The sequence below is a fragment of the Gobio gobio genome (assembly GCF_949357685.1).
Source record: "Gobio gobio genome assembly, chromosome: 2".
In the NCBI taxonomy this organism is placed as follows: Eukaryota; Metazoa; Chordata; class Actinopteri; order Cypriniformes; family Gobionidae; genus Gobio; species Gobio gobio.
Genome location: NC_137098.1, coordinates 12,149,486 through 12,168,368, shown reverse-complemented (window position 1 = coordinate 12,168,368; position 18,883 = coordinate 12,149,486). Strand labels below are relative to the sequence as shown.

The following is an 18,883-nucleotide window of genomic DNA, read 5'->3' as shown; positions in this document are numbered from 1 at the left end:
GACTTTTCAATGGGTTTGAATCTGTAAACATGGAAGTAGTCCTTTAGTTTCGTGCTTCATTCAGGGCCAGAATAACACAATGTCATCCTTGAGGAACTCGTGAGGGTGTATTTACCATGTTCTTATTCGTGTCAATATTAAAGTTATTTCAGGGTTATATCTGTAAGTGTCCAAGTTTTCTTTCTTTTTTAAATGTAATTAATTCCTGTGATTTAAAAGCTGAATTTTCGGCATCATTACTCCAGTCTTAAGTTTCACATGATCCTTCAGAATTCATTCTATTATGTTGATTTGCTGGTCAAGAAGCCTTTATTATTAATATTAATGTTGAAAACAGTTGTGCTGCTGATTGAACTATGACAAGCCGTTTTGACTTTTATTCATTCCCAGGATATGAATTTTTGATATCAACAACTCAGTTTTCACCAGTTAAAGTGCTAATTCTTGATATAATTACAAAGTAGGCCTAATGTTTTTTTTTCTAGTAAGAATTGTATTTCTGATATGTGAAATTTGAATGTCAACTAGTAAGAAATAAATTCTTTATATCAACAATTGAATTTGAATGGCAGCCTATGCTGACATTTTAACAATTCAAGATTTCAAGAATAATAGTTTTTATTAGTGGAAATGTAATTCCTGATATCAAAAATAGCCATTGTTACTAGTAGAAATCTAATTGTTGATATCAAGAATTAGCTTTTTAACCAGTGAAATTTAAATTTTTATATCACAAATTCATACCCTGCGAGTGATTAAAAGTCAAAACGGCTCGCCATAAATGATGAGGTCTTGTTGCGTATCCTTCATCTTAGTTTCCAGTGCGTGTTCACCCCTGAGTAAGATCTGGGAATCATCTCAGCCAACAAAGAAACAGATGGACTTTCGGCTTGTGTTTTGCTTGAATGCAAAAAAAAATTTGTTGTTCGTTACAGTTGTGATTGTGGTGGAACCTTGCGTTCAAGCAGCCAGTAAACCTTGTCGTCTTGAGAAATGTGTAAGGAATTGAGGGCTTCCAACTGGACCATTTCAGCCAGTTACAAAGCTTCATCTTGATTAATGACTGAATCGGTGCACCATTCTGTTTATAATGTGAGGGAATTCTTCACTCTTTTTATGTTGAGAAAATGATACAGTTCAGGGTATGAACAGCTAAACCCCCACCTTTATAACACGTTGGAAGTGTAAACATCTTTGATCTTTGCGTGCTTTGAAAGCCTGAGGAATTTATCTTCGACTCTCTTGACGGCACGGCGGGTTTCTGCGCCTGGGCTTTTTGGCACAGTTACCTTCCAATGCTGCTCCCTGTGTGCCCTCTCTGGCTCACGCTTCTCTCTCGCTCCAATCCCTTCTGCCCAGAGCAGAGCGCTGCTTTTGTCATTCTAATAAATCGAGCTAAAGCCAGAGATGTCAGCAGTCTGATTCACGCATTATTCTCTGCACTGTGACTCTTTGTCTCTGTGTCGGTTTGTTGGAGTGTGTGTGTGTGCACTTTTTAAGACTGAATTGGTGAAAGACTGATTTTTTTTTTTCCCCACCTCATTGTCGCCTTTGCAGTTAAAGGTATAGTTCACCTAAATATGAAAACCCCTTCATGTTGTTTCAAACTACTGGAAGTGAATGGGGCTATCAAGCTCCAGCATCATAAAATAGCATACAAGTGCTCCATACATCTCATGTACTATATTCTAAGTCTTTCAAAGTCATATAGAAACGTTGTGTATGAAAACTAAACTTAGTTATTCACTAAAACTCTTGCAGAAGTAGCGATGCTCAATTTGTGAATGAATCAGATCTTTTCAGTGAATCGGTTAATTCAGATCACCAAACCTGAATGATTTGTTTGTGAATTGGACTGATGGCCTTTCATTTACACAACAATGGCAACTTTTAAAAACAGGATTCAAAGGGAACGTTTTTGAAAATGATACCGGTATTGTCTCCATAATCTACAAAAAGTCCCAGTGCTTAATTCACCTGGAAATTTCATAATTTACTTATCCTCATGTTTCCAAACCCATAAGACTTTTGTTCATCTTCAAACCACAAATTCATATATTTTTAATGAAACCGGAGATGTTTATGTCCATCCATTGAAAGTAAATTCACCCAAAACTTTGATGCATCAACGTTCATAAAGGAGCCGTAAAACGAGTCGGTTGAATCCAAGTATTGTGAAGTCACAAGTGCTTTTATATGATGAACAGACGAATCAGGGTTTAATTTTATTTATCATTTGACTTTTTATGATCAACCCACATCAAATATGGTAATCAGGGAAGCTTAAATGTGTGTGCATCACGTTTAAACCTCGTTGCATGGACTTTCAATCGAGGGACAGAAACTTCTCAGGTTTCATTTAAAAATATCTTAATTTGTGTTTGAAGAGGAATGAAAGTCTTATGGGTTTGGAACATGAGGATAAGTAAATTATGACCGAATTAAAAATGTTTTGGAGAACGGTCAGCTCCCTGGAGATTGTTAGTGAATAACACAAATTTCGGTGTGTTCATCACGCAGAGCTTTCATATGACTTCGGAAGACTCGCATGAACAAATTTTATGATGCTTGCTTGATTTATTTCTTTAATACCAAAATATTGTTTCAGGCAATGGCGATGTGCCAGCATATTCATGTTGAAATTTGACTACACATAAATTTTGAAAATGTAAAATGTTTTTTTTTAGTCATTTTAAAGTAACTGCTGAAAAGCATTGAGTTTGAGCTTTCCATGTTCCCCCTTTTTCCCTCTCTCTCCCCCCTACCCTTGTGCAAAGGTTATGAGCAGTGCTACTGGGACGCGTGTTTGCCTTTCCACTCCAGAGAACTGCCCACTGTGACCTAAAGCTCTTCTCTGTATAAGGGTTTTCTCACAGAAAGAAAACGCTTTTCCATGTGCTATCCACATTTGCTTGACATTAACCTTTCTCAGTATCGGTTTTAGAAATATTTCTTAAATCAAGAGTGGCTTATCTTAGAGATTCTGTTGTCATTTACTCACCCTCAGTGTTTTTCCAAACCTGTTTGACTTTCTTTCTTGTGAAGATTGATCAAATAATAACAGCTTATGGGTTTAGAATGATATCAGGGCTTAAAAGCACAGTAAGGACACTTTCCTGTCACACATTACACTTGCACTTCGAAAAGCAAACAGAGCGCAGGTTAATGTGTTTACACTCACCTAAAGAATTATTAGGAACACCTGTTGAATTTCTCATTAATGCAATTATCTAATCAACCAATCACATGGCAGTTGCTTCAATCATTCAAACTTATTAATCGTTTCGCTAGATAAGACCCTATTCCTAGTCACTGAAGCCCTTCAAAGCGCTTTGAAACTACATTGATGTGGACCTTCAACACTTTAGTTGCCATGGAAGTCTATGATGGGGAGAAAAATCCTGGAATGTTTTCCTTAAAAAACTTAATTTCTTTTCGATTGAAGAAAGAAATACATGAACATCTTGGATGAGATGGGGGTGAATAAAATAACAGGAAATTTTCATTTTGAAGTGAACTAATCCTTTGGGAATGGAAATTTATTTGGTGAGCTATTTCTTTAAATGTTTTCGTTTAGTAGTCAGTATTGTTAAAGAATGTTGTTCTAAATAGAAAATGTAAATTAGAGCTGCAACTAACGATTATTTTTTCTGTCGACTAATCTAACGATTATTTTTTCGATTAGTCGACTAATCTAACGATTATTTTTCCAGATTAATCTTATTATTCTTTTTTTACTGATTATTGTATTTCAAAGAGGGTAGTGAATTTGTATATTATTTTAACATAAAATCAATGAATGATGACAATATTAATTGTATTTCAGGAAGGGTAGTGTACATAGTATGCCATTTTATAATGAAATATAAGAACACAAGAAGCTTTTTAAACATAATATATAATGATACTATTCATCATAAAATGTATACAGAGTAGGCCTAATTAGGAAAAGTTGTTTACTATAGTAGTTGAGTATGATTTACTTATTGATTTGTGTCAATAGTAAACGAAAATGCACTTGTATTTATCTGCAAAAGGTTCACATACAGGAGCTTTCAGCATAGTGTTAATGTTTAACTAGTCGTCTATTTTGAAGATACATGTGCACAAACAACGACTAAAGCTGCCAGAAGTTTTTGCCCAAACTTCAAAGACACATTTAAATGATTAAAGCTAGAGGCATATCTTAACTTTAATGTTACTTTAATCATGTAAACTACCTATATACAGCAAGTTATTATGCATATGTGTTTGGGACAGAGCGGAACCAGGTCGCATTAACAGGAGATATATGCAGCCCATAATAAATAAAAGCACGAGACGTACTGGGGTCGGAGAAGAACCCAGGAAAATGTGACCGTCTGTTGCAATACACGCGCCACGGTTCAGCTGCGCGAGAGAACACTGGCAGCAGGGTTGCCAGGTTTACACAACAAAACCCACCCATTCGTTACTCAAAACTAGCCCAAAACAAGCCCAATCGCGTTTCGGGGAGGTTCTCTGGTAAACATCGCGTTCGGGGGGTTAAATATGTGTGTTTTTTGCTTCAACCCGCGGACATGAGACACAGCCCGCGGCAACAGTGTAGAAGTAGCCCAATTCCGCGGAAAAAAGCGGACTTGGCAACACTGACTGCAGTGGGAAAGCTCCCGCTCTCCACGCGCACAGCTTCGGCTCTGCCACCGCGTGCAGTGTGAAACCGGCGTTATACAGAGCGAACAAAGGACAGTTTTATTCGGCTTCTGTTTAAAGTACTCCCACTTTTGAATGTCGCGGTCTGGCTTTATATGATAAATTATCATTTTCACTATGCCCGGGAGCAGAAGCCGCCATTATTCTAGATCTTCTGTTCCATTCTAGAACGTAAATAATGTGCCGCCGACGCGTCGACGCATTTCACGCACGTCGACGTATTTTCGTAGTCGACGTCATCGACGACGTCGACGCGTCGTTGCAGCCCTAATGTAAATACATTTATGCATTCAGCAGACGCTTTTATCCAAAGTGATTTGTATTGCATTAATGCATTTATTATACTTTCATATTTTCAACTTTAGTTAGTGTTAGGGGTGCACTGATATGAACATTTTGTCTGATATCGATGAACACATTTTTTTTATATTTGAAAGCCGATATTTTGGCCAATAAATCAAAATCCAAATTTTTATACAGTACAGTAGCCTAAAAAAATTCTAAGTAAATAATACATTTATTTATTGGCTTTAAGATAATGGCTAAATCTTCTTATCAGACCGTTAACGATAACATTAAGGGTGTACTCACATTAGCCGATCACACTAGGCGATCTTCGGTTGACTAGTGTGAGTGCTCCGTACCGTGCCCGGGCACGGTTCGTTTTGCTGGCCCTGGAAGAGTGGGCCAGAGCACGGTTTGGTTGGGCTCGGGCGCAGTACGCATGTAGTGTGATCACTAACCGCGCTGGAGCACGGAAAAGCTTTGCGCTACTGTCATCATTACGACAGCAAACTATTACTACTTGGATACACTTTTCGATTAAATCAAGTATATTTAGGTTTATAGCGGTTCTGGTTCTCACCTTATTGATGAACATGAATTGTAGTTTGCGAGTAAAGGTCCTTTCACACTGGACGCGATTTTGACGCGCGAATAAATTGCGCGATGGTTTTATTTTTGCAACAGCTGTTTGTGTAATGAGAGCTTCCACACTGAACGCGAATGTGCTGCGGCGAAAAAACGACGTTTATTTTTTTCGTTTCGATGTCGATTTTTTTTTAACACTCGCAGCGATAGAAAAGGCTTAAACCAATCACATACAAGGAAACAAAGGTGACGAAATGTCCAGTTGATGTCATTAGCCATTCAATCAACATTAACCTTTGCCAGGTATCGCATTTCTCACGAGATTACAGCTGTAGTTGTGTTTACAGCTGTACAGATGCAGCTGTGTTTGCCCACTATAGGCTACAGATTACGATATTATAATCAATACGTTGATTTTTTTTTTAAGTGCGACTATGGCCCTTAACTTAAATGTTTACATTGTGACTCAACTGGAAACATAGCTGGAAACGCAGCTGCTCCGGATCGATTGGTTCCTGAGGTGTGTGTTTGTCTCGTCCGATGTGGTGCTACTGTCTCTGGGGGAGCTCCTCAAATTGTCCCACGGACATTTGAAAGTAAGTGCGTAACCGGCCATGATAAAGTTTTAGCTCCTGTACAAGATTAGCATATACTCCAATTCAGACTCTCTGTTCTTTAAGACTGGGTGCACCCAAAACCTTCTTTTCGGTCTTTTAAGGAAAATGAAAAGCCTGTCTCCACTGAATGATGAAGTGTCCGTGTTTTCTCAGCTGTCGCCGCGAATGTTTTGGAATGTTGGAGCTCTGAAACGTAGCAAACTCGCGTCGCGGTTGATGTGAATGGTTTTGACGCGAACTATTCGCACACGAAATATTCGCTTTTACGCTTCGCTTTTTCGTTACGCGTCCGGTGTGAAAGGGCCTTAAAGCTGCAAATTTCTCCATCAAAGTCAGCTGCCTCCGTAATAATCTTCTGATGCATACAGTGCAATCAAGTGAAAATCATAAATGATAATTCTTTTAGGCAGTCTATTAGCAAAAGCGCTTTTCTTCCTGTCTTCTTCAAAACAAAAAGTTGCATCGTGAATGACGTAAGCGTGCTCCGGCCCGGTACATTAAGTGCAATGTGAGTGCAGGCCAATGGGGGAGGGGGGAGGGGGGACAATCGTGCTTGGGCACGGTACAAGGCAACCGTGCCTAGTGTGAGTACACCCTAAAAGTGAACATAGTATAGGCCCTTTCACACCGGACGCGTAACGGAAAAGCGAATATTTCGTGTGCGAATAGTTCGCGTCAAAACCATTCACATCAGCCGCGACGCGAGTTTGCGACGTTTCAGAGCTCCAACAATCCAAAACATTTGCGGCGACAGCTGAGAAAACACGGACACTTCATCATTCAGTGGAGACAAGCTTTTCATTTTCTTTAAAAGCAGAGTTTTTGGTGCACCCAGTCTTAAAGAACAGAGAGTCTGAAGGGGAGTGTGCTAATCTTGTACAGGAGCTAAAACTTTATCATGGCTGGTTCCGCACTGAGTTAAAATGTCCGTGGGACAATTTGAGGAGCTCCTCCAGAGACAGTGGCACCGCATCCGACGACACACACACACACACACACACACACACACACATACACACACACACACACACACACACACACTTCAGGAACCAATCGATCCGGAGCAGCTCTGTTTCCAGTTGAGTCACAAGTGCCACAGTCGTACTGACAGAAGCACATTCACTTTCTATAGTCGGGGACACAATTAGGTTAGAAAAAAAATCAGCGTATTGATTATAATATCGTAATCTGTAGCCTATAGTGGGCAAACACAGCTGCATCTGTACAGCTGTAAACACAACTACAGCTGTAATCTCGTGAGAAATGCGATACCTGGCAAGGGTTAATGTTGATTGAATGGCTAGTGACATCATCTGATCAGTGGCCAATCATTTAGAGTTTTCAATATTTAGTGATTCAGCCTTTTACCATCAGGCATCGTCTCGCATGTAAAAAGTACCTGTACACATAAGAGGTGGCAAGATCCCAAGAAAAGCTTGATGTGTGCCACTGCCTATATATTATTTAAGGCCATTTTCTATTCATTACAATATTGATTTAGAAACTCTTGTTGTCAAGAAAGCTTCATTCTGCTTCTCCCGTTGCAAGCCTGTGCGCTCTGTAAACTGTCCGGGTGCTGCACTTCTCTCACAGTTGACTGCCTTCTTCTTTGTTCCAACAACATCCTGTCATTAACAAACATTTAGAAGATCGATTTTTGAAATTTGTGATTCGATTCGAACCGGTAGAAGATAGAACCGTGATTCATATGTGATTTGATTTCCCCCCACCCCTATTATCAATGTTCAGAACAATTGTCCTGCTTAATATTTTCGTGAAAATCGTGATGCATTTTAAATGTTATTCTTCCAGAAATCCTATAATCATTGATATGACCTTAGTCTACCTTCTCTCTCTTGCCATATTGTGTGTGTTGTGTGCTCCTCTATTCCACTCTCAAACCACAAATGGCACGACATCAAAGAGGCTCGCATGGTTACTCCGCCTTTGATGCAGGAACTCTGTGATGATGTTTTGAACAGGGCTAGCTGACTGACGCAGGTGTGGGCTTTGGGTATCAGTGACGGTAGCCTTTGAACTTATCCTCCCTTTCTGTTCTGTCGGATTCTGGAATTGTTGCACGCTTACTCATTTAAGTCATTTTTCTGTGCACTCAAACCACTTTACATGGAAGGGGGGAATCTCCTCAAACACCACCAATGTGCAGCATCCACCTGGATGATGCAATGGCAGCCATATTGTGCCAGAACGCCCACCACACACCAGCTTATTGGTGGAGTGGAGACAGAATGGTGAAGCCAATCGTATATGGGGATGATTAGGTGGCCATGATGGACAGAGGCCAATGGGCAAATTTGCCAGGATGCCAGGGTTACACCCCTGCACTTTTTTTTTTCTTCTTTTTTTTCGAAGGACATCCTGAGATATTTAATGACCACAGAGAGTCAGGACCTCGGTTTAATGTCTCATCTGAAGGAATGGTGCTTTTTGACAATATAGTGCACTAGGGGTGTGACGAGACACTTATTTCACGGGACGAGACAAGACACGAGATTGGGTTCACGAGACGAGACAAGATTTTTATGTAGTATTTTTAAGAAATCATCAATCATGAAATACAGGTGCATTTGAAATGTTTTAACTCATCATCTTGTAATGGATGTCATTTCAGTTCTACTTCCTGAGTATGAATTATCATATGCAGTAAAAGACAACAAGCACTGTACATTTTTTGCCAAAATCTCAACTGACTGACTTCTTATATGTATGATTGTCTCTTCAGACCTTAGAACTGCACATGAGCTTTTTTTGACCTCCTAACGGAACTCCTTTCAAAAAATTGATTATAGATATTAAGTGCAAACAATAACCATAATACCATTATCAAAGTTCAATATTCAAAGTGAAAATAGAGACCACATTTTTCTTCAAGCATGATACAGAGCTAATAGATGGTTACAACGAGAGAGTTTTTATATTGGGAGATATTCACGTGCCTCAGGTACCCCTTTTCCACCAGAATGAACCGGGTTGCTAGTTCAGAGCCAGTGCCAGTCCCAGTTCATAGTTGGTTCGACTGAGGAGCCTTCTAAGAACCGTTTGCTTTTCCACATGCTGAGAGCCACAACAGAGCCAGGTCTTACGTCACTGTATACGTCTAATCTTTCTCAGCAACTAGCGAGGCAGCGGGAAACAAACACACCAGGCTTGTTCGAGATGCATCAGCGCTGCGCAGACCGATCAACGTATGATATAAAAAAGAAAAAAAGCATGAGTGAATCAAAAGCATAAAGGCCAATTTATACTTCTGCGTCGGACCTACGCCTTAGCTACGCTGTAGGCTGTGTGATGCGCGCGTACCCTACGCCGTACCCTGACGCGCACCTCTCCAAAAATGTAACAATGCGTCAATTCTACGTGGACCGCAAGCGCTGTGATTGGTCTGCCAGAACCCTTCCCTCAGGTCAATAAATAAATAAATCTGCAATAGGTGTGTGTGTGTGTGTGTTTGTGTGTCCAGAAATGGGATGATAGTTTCATCCTTACATCTGCTATAACACAATATTTTGTAGTGCAGAGATTTTTATGTCAGTGAATAAATACATAGATCCGCTGTGTATCGTTTATTTATTTTCTCATTAAAACCAAAAATGTTAATCAGTGATTGTATATCAAGAACAGGGACACATTAGGGTGCATTTCGTTTTGTGATTTCAACGGAACGAATAGTCTCCGCAACAGCAATCGATTGAGATGCATGTCATCTGTGCATGAGCCAACGATACTGAAAACGGCTCCATTAGCTGCTATTTAAAAAATGGCGGATCTCAAGTTTGTATTCGTCTTATTGACCCCGCCCCCAGCGCCTGACGTAATCGGTTCTTACTTCTAGCCCAGCAATGTTTTGGTGCTACTTAAGAACCACTTTTCCTGGCTCAGAGCTGGTGCTTTGGGTGTGGAAACACAAAGAACCGATTTGAAACTAGGCTCCGAACTAGCACCAGTACTGCCTTGGTGGAAAAGGGGTAAGTGAGCTGCTTTCAAACAGCAGTAACTTATTGGAATCACGTTTTAATGCATGCTCCCGTTTACTCCCAGTGTGCTGCTGGTGGTGCTGAACGCGCATTTTAAAATATACATCAGACGCTTCTGCTGCGCAGCGAATCTTGCGCCACTGTCAAGTCCACTAACATGTAACACACACTCAATGCGAGTGCTTCACTAACACGTAAAGGTTGATTTATACTTCTGTGTCGGACCTATGCTGTATACTCTACGGCGCAAGTTACACGTTGGTTTTCATTTATACTTCTGCGTTGTTGTCCGCGTCAATATGCAATTCCACATGCAGACCGCTAGTTGGCAGTGTCCATGGGCATGTTGATGGTAACCCACAGTATCAAGGCAAAAGCCGAAGAAGCAGCGGCTTGTTTACATTCATTGTCAGAGTATCAGCAGCCGTCACGGCGTCAGATAGCGGCTTTTCTTGCAGCTTCAGTTGTTGTATGTAATACAAATTAAGCATCTTTAGTTGATTAGTAGAATTACATAAGAGGCGATCTGGCGCTGGAATGCGTTTTTGAAATCATGCAGAGTGCTCGTGGCACTGTTTTCAGTATCGGTGGCTCGTGCAGACGAGCGCTTCAATCGATTGCTGTTGCGGAGACTATTAATTCCGTTGAAATCACAAAACGAAATGCACCCTAATGTGTTCTTGATACAGTCACTGATTAACATCTTTGGTTTTAATGAGAAAATAAATAAACTATACACAGCGGATCTATGTTTTTATTCACTAACATAAAGAATCTCTGCACTACAAAACATTGTGTTATATAGCAGATGTAAGGATTAAACTATCATCCCATTTCTGGACACACACACACTCCTATCGCAGATTTTGTTTTAATTTATTGACCTGAGGTAGGGGTTCTGGCAGACCAATCACAGCGCTTGCGGTCCGTGTAGTATTGACATTTTTGGAGAGGTGCGCGTCAGGGTACGTTGTAGGGTACGTTGTAGGGTACGCGTGCATCACACAGCCTACAATGACACTTGACGCAAGAGTATAAATTGGCCTTAACACACACTCATAACACACGCTCAATGTCTTCTCGTCACGTGATCAGTGCTGCCCCCCAATGTGCGACTCAAACAGCTCGTGTTGGATGAGCTGATGGAATTTAAGCGACTGTTATCCACCTGAATGAAATAGTTTTTATTTCTCTAGAAAAGCAAAACTCGAGTGGAGGCGGAATGTAAACGTAGCATTGTCGTATTCTTTACTATCTTCACCCTCGCACTCCGTCATGACCAGGTCAAGACAATATGACACAAGACAGCTTTTCACCTCGACGAGAAATCTCATCACAGTTTTGCGAGATCTCGTGACACGAAATCTCGTCACACCCCTATAGTGTACACATCAAGACCCACACAGTCCACAGGGTGAGCACAGACCTGCTGGTCTCACTAACACCTCTTCCGGCAGCAACCTAGTTTTCCCAAGAGGTCTCCCATCCAGGTACTGACCAGGGTCAACCCTGCTTATCTTCAGTGGGCAACCAGTCTTGGGCCACAGGGTGATATGGCTGCTGGTTTACAGTTTAGACATATGGCAGTATAATTGATGTATAATATAGTGCAGTACATCAGGATTTTATTGAATTACCTAAATAGATTCATTTTGCAGATTGAATTACTGTGTTTGAAGACGTTCCAATTCGCATGTTACGTTACACTGCTAAATGAGAGTGATTTATTAAGGGGTGTGCGTTGGCTTATGGCTGATAGCTCCCGCACGTCAAGCATCAAAAGGTTTAAGTGTTATACCCACTGGCATGTTTTCTGAGTTTTGAATAACCTGTTATTATAGGGTTGGGTTGGCTCAGTTTAGCTCATGTTTGAAATTAACCAAAGGCCTTTTTTTGATGTGTTTGATAATGTTCACCGCCTAAAACTGTTTTTCTTCGCAGGGACATAAAGAACAACATAATCACACATATTGAACCAGGAGCTTTTTATGGACTTTTTGCCCTCAAAAGACTGTAAGTATTATCGTTTTATTATTGTATTATACTATCTTTCTTGTGTGTAAAATGTGTTGTGGACACCGGAGGCCAGATTTACGAAAAATGGCAAACTAAAGAACACAGACGCAGCCTGATTATTTCCATAATGACCAACACAGTCTACTAAGAGCAGCGCAAATTTGCATCTGGTTTAAGACATGCTTTTTTTGGGTGGTAAATAATGGTGCAAATACCAGTAAATTGACTAGCACAAAGTCTGAGGTCAACTTGTGACGTTTGCGTGGTTATTTACATTCAAAAACATCATAATGAATAAGTAATAGGCTATTTTCTACCCTGGTTTTGAGCCTAGCTCCTGGAACGCTCCGTTTTTATGAGCGGGCTGCACTGAAGACTTGAAAGTAAACGGCCACTGCTATGATTGGATAACAGTTTTGCAAATTATAATGAGCTTCGGCTCCCCCATCAGTACATGTGGGAATTGTTTTGAAAACGTGTGGAAAAATGGCAACCGGAATGATTTGCCCACAGGGCTCGCTAAATGTATACATCAAACAAATACAATGATTTATCTCTCATGCACCCGCAATTAATTGGAATGTTATTTTTTTATTACTTGGCCTGGCCGATTGGTGGAGATAACAGCGAACTGCATCACACACAAGCACAAGCATCTGAAAAACTTCACTGCAGACAAATCAGCATGTTCAAATCTTCTGCGACTGTATTTTTCCTTCAAAAATCAAGTCAAGAGAGTGAAAAACGCACATCAAGAAAGGAATGTTATTTCACTGTTTAAGAGAGCCCGTCGGGCAGGCCGGTGACACATTTTGGTAGCCCGACTAATGTGGATAAATGTGGCATATTAAAATGTGGATAAATCAACTCAACTACTTATATTATAAATGTATAAGGCTCGTCGCCTTGCACTTGTTCCTGTTGTGTTTTCTCAATCTGGTAACCTGCGAGAGCGTCGAGTCTGAGGAGGAGGGGACAGGGCGGGGGCAACAACGCTCTTCAATATTTTGAATTTAGACTGCAGTACCCATTTCAACCACTAGCTGTCAAAATTACACACTGCACCTTTTAAACGGATAGTTCAACAAAAAAGGACAATTTTCTCATTGTTTACTTACCCTCATGCCAACCCTGATGTTTATGACTTTCTTCAGACAAACACAAAGAAAGATTTTTAGGAAAATAATCTCTTTTGAATGGCTGCAGGCTCTGTTGATGCCTGAAAAACCACACACAGCGAACGTGTTGGTAATCCTTAAGACCCCCGTGGATGAATCAATGTCTTCTCACAGATTGATTATTTTCTTAAAAATTTTTGTTTGTGTTTATCTGAAGAAAAAAAGTCATACAGTATATTATTTCAGTTAAAGGGATAGTTCACCCAAAAGTGAAAATTCTCTCATCTATACACGCTCATGCCACTTCGTGTGTGTGTGTGTGTGTGTGTGTGTGTGTGTGTGTGTGTGTGTGTGTGTGTGTGTGTGTGTGTGTGTGTGTGTGTGTGTGTGTGTGTGTGTGTGTGTGTGTGTGTGTGTGTGTGTGTGTGTGTGTGTGTGTGTGTGTGTGTGTGTGTGTGTGTGTGTGTGTGTGTGTGTGTGTGTGTGTGTGTGTGTGTGTGTGTGTGTGTGTGTGTGTGTGTGTGTGTGTGTGTGTGTGTGTGTGTGTGTGTGTGTGTGTGTGTGTGTGTGTGTGTGTGTGTGTGTGTGTGTGTGTGTGTGTGTGTTATTTATTTCAGCTAGTTGCCAAGGTAACATTTCTCATTTTCATTTTGTTTAACTTGATGCAACAAAAATAACGAACTAAAACTGAAATAAAATGGAATAAAAAACGTATAGGCATATTTAAAAACTAAAATCATATAAAAAGAACAAAAACACAGCAAAATTACTTAACTTGGAACTAAAATTGAAATTAAAACAAAATATAAAAATAAAAACAATTTCAGTTTATTAATAAAAACTATCTGTTATACTAAAATAACACTGGTTGACACCTCTCTTGCGGAAATGCTCTGATTCAAGTAAATACAGCTTCACTGTTGGGTGTGTGCAACCACGGAAATAAGACTTCATCTTTCTACAGTTCTTCACTCCAGATGGACGATGTCCAGACAGCACTCTGCACAGCATGACTGATGCTATCTACTTTAACATGCCAGTAGTTTGTGTGTGTGTGTGTGTGTCTGTGTGTGTGTGAGAGAGAGAGAGAGAGAGCACAAACTGAGAGCAAGAGACTTGGAGAAAGAAAGGAGAGTTTGTTCCTTGTTTTGTGCAGAGTGAAGTATGTATATGTGGTGAGTGTTCGGCTATATATGTTCTCTAGACACACACTGTGAGGGTTCGCGTGTATGCCGTGGCCATGTAATATGACTCACTCCTTGCCAATATAAACTGCTCTTTGGCTAGCTAAATGGAGAAGTATGCAGCTCCCCTGAAAAAGAATTGCTGTCGTACTAACTTTTGAGAGAGCGCACAAGATGAATTTTCACAGTTGTATAACCCTAGTTACTTTGCCAACACCAGAGAAGAAAATGTCAAAGTCTCCTGAACTTTAATAAGAAATGGCTGATGCTAATATGAAAATGCATTCATTAATTATTAGCATGAGAACTAAATGGGTGTGTGAGAGATGATAATATCTAAAAGTATTCTCTTAAAAGACGGTTTTATGTGATCATGATTTAACATTATTCACATTTTATTAAATGGTAAAATAAGTATATTCATAAATGAACAAAATACAGATATCAGGAATTAATCTTTAATATTTAATACTATTAATTTATATTAATATTACTTGTCATTATTTATATTATTTATTATAAGAGGTTACATGCAAAACATAATTGTTCATATTAGTCTTCATCTGTCTGCTCTTGTTTCAGTATCTAATTGTTTGGTCTGTTGATGACTTCATTTTTTTCTTCATTTTGAATGGATGGAAATAATGCATTTTGTCTATAGAATGCGTTTTTCGCTTCTGTATAGTGACATGGCTGGCAGAGCCCAGACTAATTGATAATGAAATGTATTGTTGATTACTTTAAATATCAATTATTATCAGTTTTATTGATTAGCTCTTACAACCCAGTTGTCTGGCTATCACCAGACCAAGCTCAATCTTTCAAGATTAAACATCTGCTCTGTATTTTGTACTACACAAGAGGCGTGATCAACGGGCATAGTTAGGGCTGTCGCGATAACCGCAATATCGCAATACCGCGCTATTGAGGAGCCAACCACAGAGCAACGCAAGAACCGCAGCAACCGCGTTTAACACTTGTTTAACACTTTGTGCATGTTTACCAAATATTAAATAAGTTAGTAAATATAACATAATGTGCACAATGGTGATTTGTACAGATGCTCCGTAGATTTGCACTTAACAGGCTCAAACAAACAGTGAATGTGAGAGAGATCGACTGAGCACATGCGATTACCTACGTCTGTCCTTCAGGCCGAGACACATTCGTGAAAAATGTTTGCTGTGTCCAAGGCATGCGAAATCTCTGTCTTAGCATCAACGCATTGCTGGTCAGTTGAGTCTTCTAAAGGGGTGCTCAAAGTTAAAATGATTTCAACAGCCGTTTCATTACATCTCTCTTTGATAGAATCAGCGTTTTTGAACGTGTAGTTGAATGAACGGCTTAAAGACTCACTCAAAGACAGTCCCTTGCCGCCAACTTGTGGCGTACCAATGTAACGGCACTGACTTACATCCCGTCTAGAATGTGCAGAGTAGCTGCTTTTACTGGTGAAATATTAGCTTGTCCAGTCAGATTCGATCATCAGAATCAACTGTTATACATATAACAATAGCCCTACAATTGTATTGTCAGGTTTATGTTCTGTTATGTGGACCCTTATATGACATTCTCTTTGGTTTTCTTTTTCAATGCTCTATTATATACAAACACACACATATCACGCTATTGAGCCACTCAAATTAAACGCAAGGGAAATTCCTAGGCATAGTTCAAATGACTCTGTACGCAATTGGATAGTCCTTCAACCAATCAGACCAACGATCTATCGCTTCTCTATCTGCCCTTGTGTTAAACCTACCAATAGCGCGCCGGTTTGTGATTGGTCCCCGAAAATTTGTAACAGAAGCAGGATAGAAATAGGTACAGGTTTACCCAGTCTATCAACCCAGTAGTTGCAGGGGGTACTTTACCACTGGCAAAAGGGGATTTCAATAAAACTTGGTTGCCTATGCAAAAGAAAGGTGAAAACATGTTGTAATTGGTGCTACCTGACTAGAGAAAACAGAGAAAAAAAAAACAGGTTGTCTTCCCTTTTGCCAAATGGGTAGGAAAAGTTAATAACACCCATAATGCACTGGGCATGCTGCTGTCCTAGCCACTCCGACCAGTCTGCTATGGATACACTTCCCAGAGTCAAATGCCACATTGCTTTAGTAGGGAATACTTTTTAGCAAACTTTTAATCATAATGGTGTTGACTTGTATTGTTCCATGTGCAAGAATGCAAAGAGTAAAGTTTTAGTGGGAGTGAGTTACTTTCAGTTTCCAGTGAAGGATTGTGCACTGTAGCCAGTGGCTAAAGGCTGCAAAGAATCGTCAAAACAGAGAATGCCGCATTGCAAAATCCGAAAAATCTTAGTTTGTTGCCAACATTTTAAACTGGATGACCACGAACACAGCTTTATGCCAAACGGAGCATATCGATATGTCTTACAAACTCAATATTCTGCCTAGCCCTAACATCCATAAGCATCACCCACAGGAATTGCGCTAGTAAGGAATAGAAGTAACTAAAAGGACCTCCATCCATCTCAAAAGGATGCTTTTAGATAACTTTTACGCATCGTCATATTTTAGACAATAAATAATAACCATTCTTGCTTTATCAAAAACACAAGCCTCATATTTCTGCTGTTAAACACTCTGGTACGATAGTCCCTTTTGAATGATTCACAGTCACATACATAATCATGCCAATTTTAAACAATAAAACCACTTGATATTAAATGCAATTTCAAACCATTTATGCCGTTTGCTTCATAAAGATGTGATTGGTGGATTTATGCCTAGTTTTTCTATTATTGTCATTCTGCAATGTTATCTGTGTAACTTCTCAAATGCACACGTCCCCATCATATATTGATGTGCTTTTTCATGTTCAAAGGAAGCTTGTGATAAATCAAAGTGCTATATATATTTTTTATGTCTCATGCTTGTATGTCTGAAAAATGTGGCTTGACATTAAAGTGAGCGATTAGATGGGGTTTAGAAACATTTGCCAAAACATGTTGTGTCGTGTACAAAGACTGGAACGACTCCTAGATTGACAGTAATGGTTATGTTTTGTCTGGGATGTAATGGTAGTTTGGCTGTCAATATTGTCTAAATATAGGCAGGATGAGATAATTTCCTAATTGGTGTTTGGTGAAGTGTATATTTTAGGTTTCTAGAAGGGATGTTTTACTTTATTATAAGCAGTTATGAGGCTGTATGGATGCTCTTTCACTCCATCAAGACCAGTGTTATTGGACACTAAAGCTATTAGAAATGGTTTTCATTATTCAAAATTAATCTGAAATTAAATCAAATGAAAGTTTTGAAACTAAATGCAATAAAACGTACTAAACGTACTAAAATTTAAATAAATTAAATTCAAAATAAAGAGAAATATTGAAAAAATAATAAAATGACAGAAGCACAATTATAAAAATTTAACTAAAGTTTAAATGAAAACTGAACATAAAAATACATGCTAATTCAAAGTATTACATACTGTAATAGTATATAATAATATTAATAATGGTGTATAGTATATAAAAACTGTGTTCATAATAATAATACTGTAAAATTATATACAACTCAATACTAAAATAACACTGACCAAGCCCAAGTGGAACTGATGGGATCAGTCATGGTGTCATCTACAGCTCAACAGTTAAAATGGGTGTAAAGGCTTTATTCAGAGTATAAAAATACTGGAAGATGTTGCAAATTGTTTGTGGTTGTATGTATTTGATGTTTCAGTTTGACAAACACCGGTAAGAAGCGGTATATAATAGGGCCTGTACGAGTTAACACACAACACTTTCTCTTATATTTTGTACCTTGCAGAGACTTGTCCAAAAACCTGATCGGCTGCCTCCATGTGGACGTGTTCAAAGGTCTCACAAACCTTGTTAAACTGTAAGTCATGTTTTTGTTACTGTAATTCTTTGAAATACCCGATTTTCACATGTTTTTAATTACATTTCATAGAAATATGGGTTGTTTATGGTATTATAAGGCACATTCACAGCAACAACAACAAAGTCACGTGCTTTTAGTTTAAAATGAATCTGTCTACGCATTTCACCCCCTTTAATGTATGATACGCTGATGAGCCAAAACATGTTGACCACTCACAGGTGAAAGTTGATCATTTCCCTAACAAAGTTCTGAGTCAGGTTCTGAGTAGTTCTCGTAATCAACGTGTTTGATGCAAGAGAAATGGGCAGGAATAAAGATCTGAGTGACATTAGGGGCTTTCGCATCGTATGAACCTTTTCATAGTTCCTAGAACTAGGGATGCACCGATGGATCGGCCGCCGTTACGTATCGGCCGATTTTTTTTATCAATTTCCAACCATCCGCATATCGGCTATAGCACGAGAAAGGCAGATATATAACAATCCCGATGGTTTATTAATGAACTGCGTGAAGGCACTGAGC

General features: G+C 39.3%; 1 protein-coding gene across 1 annotated transcript in view; it reads left to right on the top strand.

Moving 5' to 3' along the window:
• The window catches only part of adgra3 (adhesion G protein-coupled receptor A3), a 68,395-nt gene that overhangs the window by 19,475 nt on the left and 30,037 nt on the right, over nucleotides 1-18,883 (top strand). Inside the window, exons 3-4 of the mRNA XM_079810709.1 lie at nucleotides 12,116-12,187; nucleotides 18,287-18,358. Of these exons, the coding sequence (XP_079666835.1) occupies nucleotides 12,116-12,187; nucleotides 18,287-18,358 (144 nt within the window). The remainder of the gene's footprint in view (nucleotides 1-12,115; nucleotides 12,188-18,286; nucleotides 18,359-18,883) is intronic.